This window comes from Papaver somniferum, chromosome 2, assembly GCF_003573695.1.
Source record: "Papaver somniferum cultivar HN1 chromosome 2, ASM357369v1, whole genome shotgun sequence".
NCBI classification, from domain to species: domain Eukaryota; kingdom Viridiplantae; phylum Streptophyta; class Magnoliopsida; order Ranunculales; family Papaveraceae; genus Papaver; species Papaver somniferum.
This window is the reverse complement of record NC_039359.1, coordinates 202167850-202180680: the sequence shown is the minus strand read 5'-3', so window position 1 is coordinate 202180680 and position 12831 is coordinate 202167850. Positions and strand designations below refer to the sequence as shown.

Below are 12831 nucleotides of genomic sequence, written 5' to 3'. Positions count from 1 at the left end.
ACAATAAATACAAGAACTTAATATAGCAATTTTTTTGAATAATGAGGGTTGTCCGTCGCGTGTGTCCCAACAATCCACCCAATCTACACCGCACATTGTCAGATCAATGCACCATATCTAACGAAATTTCATCCGACGAATACGAATAGTGTCTCAATTAGCCAATGAAAGCGCGAGATTATGCTCACCAGCCAATAGGAGAGAGGGTAAGCTCCACCAGTGCTACTTTTATTCCGGAGTGAGGGATGGTGTTGAGTTTTTAGGTTGTTGATAAATATGTCGAATTGATTTTTTTTATTTTAATCATAAATGTCCGAAATTAATATAGTAGTTTTCTTATTTTCAGGATTTTCACAATAAATACACGAAATTAATATAGCAATTTTTCTAAATAATGAGGGTCGTCTGTCGCATGTGTCCCAACAATCCACCCAATCTACACCGCACATTGTAAGATCAACGCACCATATCTAACGAAATTTCATCCGACGAATACGAATGGTTTCTCAATTAGCCAATGAAAGCGCGAGGTTACGCTCACCAGCCAATATGTGAGAGGGTAAGCTCCGCCAGTGCTACTTTTATTCTGGAGTGAGAGATGGTATTGAGTTTTTAGGTTGTTGATGAGTGAAATACCTTTGTATTGAGTTGCGCAACAAAAAAAAAACATTTTGAACCAAAACGATGTTGTAAAATGGTTACAAGAACTACTTCATCTTAAATTTTGATATATTACAAGACTATATTATTTATATGGTTATACTGTCAATTATTCTTATATGGAGGAAAATTCTTTGAGATGGTCCGAGAAAATTTATGACTTTTTTTTTATCAGTCAAAAGGAATTGTATTAAATGCACACAAGTCGTGAGTGGGGGAATACAACTTAAATTGAGAAAAAGATACCTAACTAAAGCAAACTAACAAAGTAGAAACTAAAAGAAAAGAAGTTTCAAGTACAAAACAAAAGCATCATACGGAAAAGGATATTAACGTATCTAAGAAACCAAAAGCATCATAAGAGCATGCATCTTAACATATCTTGGAACAAACCTCAATTTTATCTTGCAAACCTAAGCGAGTGCAGCAACTTCATTTAAGTAGGACTTTCATCAACCTCCTTTATGATTAAATCATTATGGTTTTTCTCCACATCTCTAAACATTTCTTGGTGGTTTTTCTTTGAAGAAGGAAAGCATAGCCCCATTACAGAACCAAAATCCATAAGATTGACTGCTGAGATTTTATTAGGATTAGTGCCAGATTTAGAAGTATCTTTCTTTTTTATGTCTAGAGTACCATTGGGGAAGAGACCTGCCGCTTTAGACTTTCGGCTCAGTTTGGAGTTGGCTCCTAAAATCGGCTCACAGTTGAATTGGTGATGTTGATCTCTGCGACTTCAAAAACTATAGGAGCTGAAATGACCTCTTGTTCTTCTTCAAGTCCTTGGAATCTATTATGTGTCTCAAAACCAGGGGGAATTGATGGATCAGAAGACAAGGAAATTTCCCCTTCCAAAACAAGCGGAACACTTATATCAACACCTGTCTTATCACCTTCTTGAATCTCCTCAACAGACAACGTTTCTTTGTTTTTTTAGACTTCTTTTTCTTCTTCTTAATAATAATTTCATGTGAAACAAAATTATCTTCAATCTCATTAGAAACATCCTTGTTGATTGTCCTTCATTCAGAAACCAAGTGTCCCACAATTTTGCAATTAGAATAAAAATTAAGGACCGTGGGGATCTCTGCACACTGTCAAAATCCTTCTTCGCTGTCATCACCACCATTTTCTACCCAAAAACGATATGGCATCTTGTTTCCAAAGTCCACTTCAACTAAAACACTAGCATAGAACCCGAAATCCATAGATAGGGTGTTTTTATCTACCTGAATAGGTTTGCCAATAGCTTTGGCATTTGCCAATAAATTTTTCTCAGTCAAATACTCCAAGCTAAGCCCTAGAAACTTAATCCAAACTTTAGCCAAAGAAGTTCTCTGATTTTCGGGCTTGAATCTTGGCTCCCAATCCCTTACTTGCAGAAATTGATCATCCACTTTCCAAGAGTTTCCTGACCAGATTCTATTCTTAACTTGATAACGAAAAAAAACCTTTTTAATTGGGATGAGCTTGACTTCACCTTCAGCCATCCATTGACAGAGCAATTGTTCTCTAGCTTGTTCAAGCCTAATCTTATTTAAATCAAGTCTCCCAATGAGACTGAATTTCCATTTTTTCAAACCTTTTTCATACATATCATTTGTTAACCTGATTGCTGGTAATTCTTCTTTCAAAAAGGAAGAAGGAAGAGTATTCAAAAAGGCAGCAGAGACCACCTTTATGGAGGAGGATCTCTCCATAAAAACATAAGAAAGGCCTCCCATGAGAGGACCAACATTTGATGAAACAGACATGAAAGAACCAGCGAAAGCAAAAAAGACTGCAAGAGAACTAGTATAAAGAGAATTTAAGGAGGAAAAAATGGAAACCAAAAGAAGTGAACCAGAAATTATAGCACGGAAGAAAGAGGGATTGAAGATTTTCTTGATACCAAACTAAACGAGATTAAAAAAAACAAATAAAAATCGATCTAAAAGAAAGGGGGAAGAAATTCAACTTACCGGAAACCAAGCATGAAATCCCTAAATTGAAATTGAAAACCAAGCTTAAAAGGGAGAAACACACAAACAATCGGGGAAATAGAGATTACCCATTGCAGTGAGTCATAAAAACCCTAACAAACTAATATCCTTTCATCCTGAATCGAGTTCTCGAATGAAAAAATCCAAACCCTAGGGAAGTCAAAATCGCTGGACTGAAGTCAAGAAATCGCCTCTCCAGGCTAAATCTTCATCATCTTCATCGTCGCCATCATCTTCAACAGTAGCAACAACAGCAGAGAAGAAAAAATACACAAATCTTCATCGTCTTCAACAGCAGCAAAATCGATCTAATAATCTTCAAATCAATCTTTATAGATATGAAAATCAATCTTCAAAATCAGTCGTCTTCATCATCATCACCATCGTTGTTTCTTCATCAACAAAAAGAAGAAGAAAACAGAGAGAAAGTAGATATAGAAACATGAAGAGAGAGAAAACAAAAATAAAAATGATTGAGTATATATATGGTCCCTAAAGGGTATTTCTACCACTATCAAAAGGCAATTACATCATTCATGACGTCATCCTGTGTGGGTATTGTCCACCCTATGACCAAAAAATAATTTTTAAGACCGAACAGTAATATATAGTTTATAAAAGGACCAAACAGAAAGTTGACTAGGTCAACTGGACCAAACTCACTCTATCATTAATTACTAGGAATAAATGATAGTTTCTACTACAATTTTTTATTCTCACATGGAGCATTTTTACAAAGAGGTTATACTATACTAGCCAAGGTTTGATAAAGGTCACGGCTCAGGTCACGGTAACCGAGCTTGACCGTTATGACGCTTTTTGAAGGGTGTGAGCACGTTTCAGACAAAAACGCATTATTTGGGGGAAAATTTGTTTTTTATATGTTATTTTAAAATATCGACGGTTTATTAGGAAATGAAAAAGAATTATGATATGAAATTACTAACTAACGGTTATAATGCACTTGAAAACAATTATAACGGATCTAATAATGTTGTTACAACGTTTTTGTATTTTATTCTTTAAAAGGATTTTATTATTGGATAAAGAGTATTACATTAACTAGTCGGAATCCTAACAAGCTAAGCTCCAACAACATACTACTACATTAATTAAACAGGTTGTTGTGCTAGCCTAGCAGCGAGCCTCATGAGTAACCTAGCCAATTGAGCCGAAGCGGATGGTGGTGGTGGTGGTGTGGGGGGGGGGGGGGGGGGGGGGGTGGGTGAGATTGTGTCACAAGGGGAGCAAACTAATTCTAGCTTCCATGTTAATTTCTGTTTCTGCAATATCATGCCATTGGGGGCTCGACCCTGGGACCTCCTGGAACGCATGAAACTTTGAGGAACAGGGATGACCAGCTGAGCTAGGTACCCGTTTTTATTTTTAATATTATTTATATAAGAAGATATTATTATATTTTTTTCTAAAAAACGGTCATAGCGGACCTAAAAATGGTTAAAAAACTCACGTTAAAAAATTATTTAGAATAGAAAAATATAAATGCAATTTTAGAAAAAGGTTACAACTTACAACATATGAAATTTTGGGGAATGGGAATGACATGCTGAGTTAGGTACCCGTTTTTATTTTTAATATTATTTATGTAAGAAGATATTCTTATATTTTATTTTATTTTTAAAACGGTCATAATGGACCTAAAAACGGAAAAATTGGTTAAAAAATTCACGTTAAAATATTATTTAGAATAAAAAAATGTAAATGCAATTTTAAAAAAAGGGTTACAACAGGATGTGACAATGGTTATAACAGATGGAAATAACGAGACACGCTACGTTTTAACGGCGGTTTTCTCGGAAGAAATGGCTCGTTTCCCAAACCTTGGTACTTGGTAGTCTCTTTTGGATGGACGAGTGCAAATCCTAGCATCTTGATATGGACTTGTGTGTCATAGCGACTGGTAATAAAGTAACAGTAAGTGACTAAATCCATGTATCAACTATCATATTCCCACTATTCAATTGCAATATACTATTGTGTTATTTTGATCAAAACATCTTGGGATACTAATATTATATGGTAATATCTAGCATGCTTGTGTGAATCTAGCTTTCTACATTAATGCAGCACTAACTCTATTGTAATACGGCACTGTGACTATGCCTAAATCCATAATTTTGTCAAAGTTGTTACGGTGATGCATCATTGTATCTGTATCGTAATATCCGTGACGATAACCACTGAATTTATGGTGGTATGGATCGGCAAAGCTTCTGGAACTATATTTTTACCTAAGTAAGCTCAAGGCAGTAAACACGTCCATGGTACGAATCATATAAACTTTGTGTCATCGTACACTTACGACACGAGGTATCCAGAATTTAATACAGGGTTCGAATTGACTAGAATGGTTCAAAATTTTGAATTCATTTTTGGAGAATTTGCATGGCTTGGTTTTAGGATAAAACTAAATCTTGGAAACCCATTTAAAGATAAGAAAATTAATGATCTTGAAAGATATCAAAATGATCTTTATATTGGTAGGAATTTAACAGAGTATTATCAACAACCCAAAGAAGCAAGTGGTAAGTGATAACAACTTTGATCACTATAAATAGGCTCATTAGGAAAATGAGTTTACTTACTAAATTATCATTCCACTACTTCATTCTCTTTAAACATGACTACTATAATCTCAAATTCCTTTCTCTCAGCTTTCTTCTTGCTCCTACTTTCGAGCTTGAACTTTGTACCTCTTGGTGTATCAAACCCGCCTCCAACTTGTGGACCAGTTTTTCCTCCAGATGCTGTTGCAGTTTACGCTGAAGACATTCATTTTTTGCAATTTGCATTGAATCTAGAATACTTAGAAGCTGATTACTTTTTATTTGGAGCCTTGGGCTATGGTCTTGATCAGGTTGCGCAAGAATTAGCCATGGGTGGACCACCACCCAAGGGAGCCAAGAAAGCTAACCTTGATGATCTTGCAAAACGTATTGTCGAGGAGTTTGGATATCAGGAAGTTGGTCATCTAAGGTATATATATACTTTCTTTTTTCCTTCAGTATTTCCTTGTGTTGACAAATGAATCTTATACCTGTTTTTCTTGTACAAATTCAGGGTTATTAAGTCAACAGTTGGTGGATATCCACGGCCGTTGTTGGATTTAAGCGCGTCTAATTTTGCAGCCATTATGGACAATGCATTCGGGCACCATTTGGAGCCTCCATTTGATCCATATGCAAACAGCGTCAATTACATGTTGAGTTCATACCTAATTCCATACGTTGGACTCACCGGCTATGCCGGTATGAATCCATTCCTCAACGGGTACAAAATTAAAAGGGTAAGAATCTGAATATTACAAGCATTACTTATTGTCAGGGTTCACTTGCTCTTGATGTGACCATGGGTGTTACTGCAGTTACTAGGAGGTTTGTTAGGGGTTGAATCAGGCCAAGACGCGGTCATAAGGATGTACCTATACGAGAGGAGCCAAGAACTAGTGCACACATACAACTACACTGTCGCCGAATTCACAACACAAATTTCAAAGCTGAGGAATAATTTGGGGAGGTGCGGAATCAAAGATGAAGGCGTCATTGTACCAACGAACCTAGGAGCGGAGAATCTAACAACCAGCAATGTCTTATCAGCAATGTCTGATTCTAAATCTTATGGCCGAACACCGGCTGAAATTTTGAGAATTGTATATGGAACTGGAAATGAACATGTTCCTGGTGGGTTCCTCCCGAACGGAGGAGATGGAAAGATTGCAAGACAGCTTCTAGTTCCACCACCTTATTATTAAAGTGCTTTGTGCCGGGATTCTGTTGAATAATGTTGTAGCTCCATACTATAATCATCGAATAATATTAATATATGGTTGAATATTCGTGTTAAACTTTGGAGTAAGGGATATTTAGGTATATTTTTATTTTATCGAAACACAAATAAAACCATAAATCTTTATAGAATTGGATTATCAAAGCAAAGATAATACCTGAATAATAGATTATGCATGGAAGGAAAAAAAAAAGCAGCATTGTGGACGGATATGATGCCATTGTATGTGAAATTATAGCATAAAAAGGCTGCAAATTCACACCATCTTGGATGGCTAGATGATCGGCCTCTGGTACGCAAACAGCACCATCTCCTTCTAAACTGAGATGGTGTGTTTCTTTGTTATAAGAGGGATATTTAATACTTGTCCTATCATCACACAAGCATTCAGGTATTGATGATGGTGTGTTTCTTTCCCCAGAGTTCCACCAACCTTAATTTCCCATCTTCTCTCTTGAGAGTATCTGCCTCTTTTGGCATTGATTCAGGTATGGGATTTCTCATCTGTTGGTAATCAAAATTAGACATTTTATTTCCCTTCCATTCCAACCAGTATTCCAGAATCACTTCAACTGAACCCACTAGAACGCCGTTATTGTTAAGCGAGGTATGGATTGTGCTTCATGTTTGGTCAACATTATCACTCATGGCTTCATTCAGAAGCTTGCAAGTCTTCACATTTCCTCCACTATTAGTTTTACATAAAATTTTCAGTCTTTCTCAAAAAGTAGCTCGAGTGAAATCATCAAACTTCGATGTTTGAGTTGATCAATTAAACAAAAACAAAAGAAGAGTTCTCACATCGCAGGCAAGCAAGCAACAAGCTGCGCCGCAAGCCCTTTTTGAATACCGAAAAATAGAAGCATGATATCAAACTTTTAAATACCGAAAAATAGAACTAATTTGTTCTGTTACTTAAAATGTACAGAAAGTACCTACTGGTAGTATTATCAAGCTTTTCAACAGGCTTATACCAACATATACCCTCCTTATAAGGAAATCTCTGGATACAGGAAGATGATGTTGTGTCAAGTTGGTTAAAACTGAGCAAGATTATCTTATTCATTCAACAAGAGGCATATGACCATACAAGGATTTTTCTGTAGGTCAACTCCAAGGACAATTAGCAAATTACTTGAGAGGGAAAAAATGGATAATGTTAAAGTTACCAGCTATAAATGGAGGTACAAAATGGAGTACTAAACTTGGAAAACACTATTACTTCACTCCTGCACTGAAGCGGACATGAGACATTATGTGGTTAAGAAACTGACATCCTCAAAGATGCCTCGCCACTTATGTGGAAAACTTGAAGCTGCTCACTTGCTCACAGGGAAAATTTTGCTAACCAACATTTTCTTTTATTCACATCAAGCATTAAGTTTTATATCATGCTTCTCTTTTGCAGATTTGGTAGCATTTTGAAAGAAATCTGTTCTAAATCTTTTTCCTCTCAAAATCAAACTGGTACGAAATGCTACTTGAACCAAAAAAACTGCTTTTGAAGTTCTAACAGAACATTAAATCGTAACATAATGAATATATCAAAGAAGCCTAATTATCCGATGTAGAAACTGTTATAACAGACAAAATGTAAGCGCATTTGTTTTAAAACACAAATGAAGAACGTATAACAAAATCCTCCAGGGTCGTTTTGCTGATTGAAATCTACTCCTAAATAAACCGCTAACAAATTATGGCGTTGACCTTAATAAGAAAAAGAAACAAAGAGCCTTCTCCCAAAGACAACACCCTCATCATAGATATCCCAAGTGACGTTTGAAACTGGTTACTGCTGCTTCTCTTCAACTTTCTTCTTTTGCCAAAGACGGTCTACTGCACTATCTGCATCTCCCTGCAGAATTCCAGAAGCTTATTTTCTTAGCTAAACATCTTAAATATGATTGAACTATTGTTTTGTATTTGAAAAACTACCATATTCATCAACAAAACCAGTCAGCAGGTTTCTTGTTGAACACAAGCAAAGCTACATCCAGAAGGTCCGCAAACTATGACATACACTAAACTGAGAACACAGTATCTTGAGCAATAATAATGTAACTCTTCCAACTTAAAGAAAATCAAAAAAGATAGAATCAATAAGCAATGACTGTTGATAGATCAACAGATATTTGAAACTCAATCAACATAACTTCTTATGCAGACAACTCTTACAAAGTGCAATGAATTTAAGAACATCTCCAATGCATGGCACCCCTGCTTTCCCTCATTAACTATTTCAAGAGCTTCTTAATTCCAGCTACTTCGTTCTAATTTCTATATAGCTCAACTATCAACTAATTAGGCAGGGAGACCTACATTTTATTTACTCTCGTAGTTATCTATACAGGCAAGCAAAACTACATGTTGATAACCTTGTACCCTCATCCCTAACTACCAAGTACCATTTGTATATAAGATTAAAGTAAATTGTTTCTTTAACGACAAATTAACAGCCAGGAGTTCAGAGAAACCAAACAGCTCTAACTTTTCTAATCGCAACTTCCAAACCAGCCATTGTCTGTGTTACACTAATCCAACAGCCATTCAAAAAGAAAACACTAGCATCAGGACTCAATCGAGAACACAAACACTAAATGTTTCAGTCAAACTAAATGCTATATAACAAAAATAAGTAAGAATAGTAACCTGAGCTCGGACGAAACCAGAGAGTGCAAAGGTGCTGAATTGGTTAGTGTAAATGCCACTCTCATTAAGATGTCCAATATTGAGCTGAACAGAAGCATGATCTTTTGCGGTAATAATCCTATTTGTTGCAGAACTACAATTCAAAAAACAAGCATATATTAACTCAAACTCATGACTTGATTTTAACCTAAAATTGAAAAACTACAAACACAAAACAAACAGATAACTAGATTTTACCATTTCCTAGGGATGTAAAGATCCATATTCTGTCCTTCTTCGTTCATCATCTTGGCAAGTTGGTAATGGATCCGAAACAAAATCAACAGGTAAACTGAAACACAGTGAAAACGAATTAGTTCACAGAAACCCTAGATTTTGAGCTTAAGTAAACATAGTTACCGGAATATCATAGAATCAACCCTATAAATCCATGAAATATTAATAGAGAAACGTTAGATTTAGAGTCCTTACCAGAGAAACTTGAGGTCCGCCGAGAGAAACTTTTTCGCAGAAGAAAATCTCTTTGGGTTTATAAAATGACGGAGAAAAAGAAAAACCCTAATAAGTAGACTAGTTTTGTTAATGACTTAAAAGACCCTCACAAAGGAAGTGAACAATTTTATATATAATTTGAGTGGAAAATGCTTGCTCCAGAATGGAAGTTAGGCCAAAAGCTTGAATTCTAGAGCTCCTGGCCCCCTACCAATAAAAATTGAGGATTTTGCTAATTTTTCGTTCGAAACACATATATTTGGGGTGAAAATTACTCACCGTTCCCGTACCAAAAATAACATAACCCTAATTTTCTTCTCATCCCTTCCCCCCTCAGCCGATTTTCTTCTGCTTATTCTCCTTCGTTTTATCTTCTTCGTGTTGTATTTCACATCTGAAGGTTGGTATCTAAACCTGTTTTTGCATTCTTTTTAGTACCCTATCAAAATATATTAGTTTTCAGATATTTCGGTTGATATCTCAAGGTACCCTCTTCATCATCTTAGTTGGTTGTCAATTTACTTTGGGATTGTTAAGTTTGTTGTATTTTCATCTCTTGCCTTTTCTGGAACATTCTGACGACATATTTTTGAAGTGTGTATTTCAATTTGATATTGTGTCGTGAATCAAATTTGGGGTGGTTAAGATGTTGTCTTCCATATTCATTTGGTGAAGATGAGAATTGATTTGAAGTAAGTGAGAGGTAAGTCGTCGCTTATCGAATTATATTTCAGTTTTGTTTCTTTGTTTGGATAATTTCAAGCTTAATCTTGAGATGTAAAAATCTAAAATGTGGATAAATCTCAAATAAGTGAATGTTGAATAGCATGAAAGTATTTTAATGGACATCCTATTTGATATCTATGCACTGGATAAAGTGGTACTCATTGCGACGTTGTCGAATTTTTGTGCAACCAAACCATGTCCTAATATTATCGAATTATATTTCAGTTTAGTTTCTTTGTATAATTTCAAGCTTAATCTTGAGATGTAAAAATCTAAAATTTGGATAAATCTCAAATAAGTGAGTGTACATGATTTCTGGATATCATGCAAGTATTTTAATGGACATCCTATTTGATATCTATGCGCTGGATAAAGTGGTACTAATTGCTACGCTGTCGAATTTTTGTGCAACCAAACCATGTCCTAATATTATAGATATTGTTTTTGTAAAGCACCCTTTCGATTTTATACAGCTCAAAATTTTAGGATTAAAGATGGAGTGATCTTTACTAACTTCTGTGGCTGGATTAGAGTATTAGCAACTAAATTTTGACACTCCTTACAGATTTTTTGATCAAGTTTTACCCAATAGATTCAGAAAAGATTAAGTTTTTCCCTGAAAATCTTTAGGAAACTTAGAAGGTAGACGCGTTGTGCTGCTGCTTGAGTTTATGTATTTTGGTACTACATTGCAGACGATATATAATCAATTGATTAATAGAAAAGATAATCTGTTTACATGACAGACTGAGTTTATATAGCTCAACAGAATATGTCTCTCAACTCTAGCACTTTTATACCTCATACGTGCATAGCACACGCTCAATGGACACGACTCTACATGACACGCACAGTCACATTACACTATAGCATTATGTAGCAAACATTCCTATTAGTTTTACCAATTCATATGCTCATACTCACTCCAGTGACTCGCAATGCATATTCTGGTTCATGACTTAACAGAGTCCATAAAACAACTGTAATATATTGCAAGTGTTCGGAATTGTCGATGAGTTCTGCGCGTTTGATGTTGTTCATGTCCTAAAACAGATCGAGAAAAGAATACATTGTCCATAGATTTGGTTGTAATTCCAGTACTCTTGCGCTTCTACAGACACTCAACAACAGTTCAATGCACGAGAGAGTGGTTGGAGCTTCACATCACCCATGTCTCTGTGATCCAGGTGAAAATGAGGTTGTTGGTGCGGGAGGTTGTCGACTGCTAGAGTTACGATTTGTATAGTATCCACAATTGAATTACAAATATAACAGTAGAACCAAATTACAGATATGCTTTGTTAATTACGTTATTTTCAACTGGGTCTGATTCAGCACAAAATGATAAGGTTTCGCCAATCGACGTGGGGTGCCTCTACATTTTATACAGCATGGAGCAACCTACCAGTTACCACGCTAGGGAAGGAAATGGTCATGCTGCATACCAATTTTCTCAATCAAATCTTATGTAAGTTTTCTCGACATAGAGTTCAGTAGTTCATGATTTTATGAATTCAGATCCTCTAATATCGATTTACGATGTCATTTCAAAGTTGCTGATATGTCAGTAGTGATATTTAGATTTCATTTATGAAAATAGTGTGTCTCTACAGAAAACACAGGCCTAAAATATCACAAAAATATCACAATAACAAGATTAAATAGTTATCTTCTCGATTCCTTTGCAACCCTAGCTACATGCATATTTTGATTGTTTAACATTCTTTTGGGAGGCTTAATATTACTTTTCATTTGTTTGATCTTATTAATGTTGTTTTAGAAATTTGCTAAGCGTATGGAGTTTAAGGAGATAATTTCACAAAGTAAATGGAAAATGGGTAGGGGTATCTAATGTTCTCCGGAATGGGAAAAAATTGCTAAGTAAATTATATGTAGATGTAATGTTTTTATTTTAAAGAAATAATTATTGAATATTGATTTGTAGCTGCACCTGAGTACATCAATGGTAATCTTAGAAGGATAAGTTATTTTGATTTCCGGACTTTAAGAAAGGCTAGAAGAATTTTAATCATGCGAACTTGCCTGGAAATGGTGGACTTGGACCCGTCTACAAGGTATGATTGCATAACTTTGATAATTAAGTCTTCCCCCAACAATGATAAAAATATCTAGCAGTAACTGAATATTGCATGATCTTCAATGTGACATTGTAAACTGAAAAAGTATGCGATTCATCACGAACTAATGCCTGCAAATCAAATATTTACACTACAAACACCCATTAGAAATCAAGAGGTGCATTTGTAGTTTAACGTGGAAAATTATGAGTATCCAACACAAAAACTTGGGTTAGATGGTGATAGTTTGTTTCATTTTTCAGTTCTTTGTTATTATTTGGAATTGGATGCCATAGTTATTATCATGTATGGTCCGCAAGAAACTATACACCGAATGTGTTTTCTTCCTTCTGCCAAGTAGGTTTGAGAGAAGCTTTGAGGTAACTCGCTTTAGTCTCGAATTTCCTTAGGCATTGAGAAAGGGAACCAATAAT

General features: G+C 35.5%; 2 protein-coding genes across 2 annotated transcripts; one reads left to right on the top strand and one right to left on the bottom strand.

The window, feature by feature from the left end:
• The first annotated feature begins 5013 nt into the window (after window positions 1-5013).
• On the top strand, window positions 5014-6482 carry LOC113352591 (desiccation-related protein PCC13-62-like). Its single transcript, XM_026596399.1, has 4 exons — window positions 5014-5191; window positions 5321-5642; window positions 5727-5952; window positions 6031-6482. The coding sequence occupies exons 1-4, from the start codon at window positions 5014-5016 to the stop codon at window positions 6415-6417; spliced, it is 1113 nt and encodes a 370-aa protein (XP_026452184.1). The 3' UTR covers window positions 6418-6482.
• A 1477-nt stretch (window positions 6483-7959) lies between these two features.
• LOC113350241 (40S ribosomal protein S21-like) lies at window positions 7960-9682 on the bottom strand. The gene is made up of 4 exons (XM_026594357.1): window positions 9573-9682; window positions 9339-9432; window positions 9102-9234; window positions 7960-8307 (listed from the first exon to the last, which is right to left on the bottom strand). The coding sequence occupies exons 2-4, from the start codon at window positions 9386-9388 to the stop codon at window positions 8242-8244; spliced, it is 249 nt and encodes an 82-aa protein (XP_026450142.1). The 5' UTR covers window positions 9389-9432; window positions 9573-9682; the 3' UTR covers window positions 7960-8241.
• Between the last annotated feature and the right edge of the window lie 3149 nt (window positions 9683-12831).

What these genes read in the sequence shown, in the direction of transcription:
- LOC113350241 (XM_026594357.1), bottom strand. Translation starts at nt 9,388, where the DNA reads ATGATGAACGAAGAAGGACAGAATATGGATCTTTACATCCCTAGGAAA. An exon ending in CTTTACATCCCTAGGAAATG is followed by an intron (nt 9,235 to 9,338) that starts GTAAAATCTAGT and finishes TTTGAATTGTAG; the next exon opens with TTCTGCAACAAATAGGATTA. An exon ending in CTGGTTTCGTCCGAGCTCAG is followed by an intron (nt 8,308 to 9,101) that starts GTTACTATTCTT and finishes GGAATTCTGCAG; the next exon opens with GGAGATGCAGATAGTGCAGT.
- LOC113352591 (XM_026596399.1), top strand. Translation starts at nt 5,014, where the DNA reads ATGGTTCAAAATTTTGAATTCATTTTTGGAGAATTTGCATGGCTTGGT. An exon ending in ACAACCCAAAGAAGCAAGTG is followed by an intron (nt 5,192 to 5,320) that starts GTAAGTGATAAC and finishes CCTTTCTCTCAG; the next exon opens with CTTTCTTCTTGCTCCTACTT. An exon ending in ACGGGTACAAAATTAAAAGG is followed by an intron (nt 5,953 to 6,030) that starts GTAAGAATCTGA and finishes GTGTTACTGCAG; the next exon opens with TTACTAGGAGGTTTGTTAGG.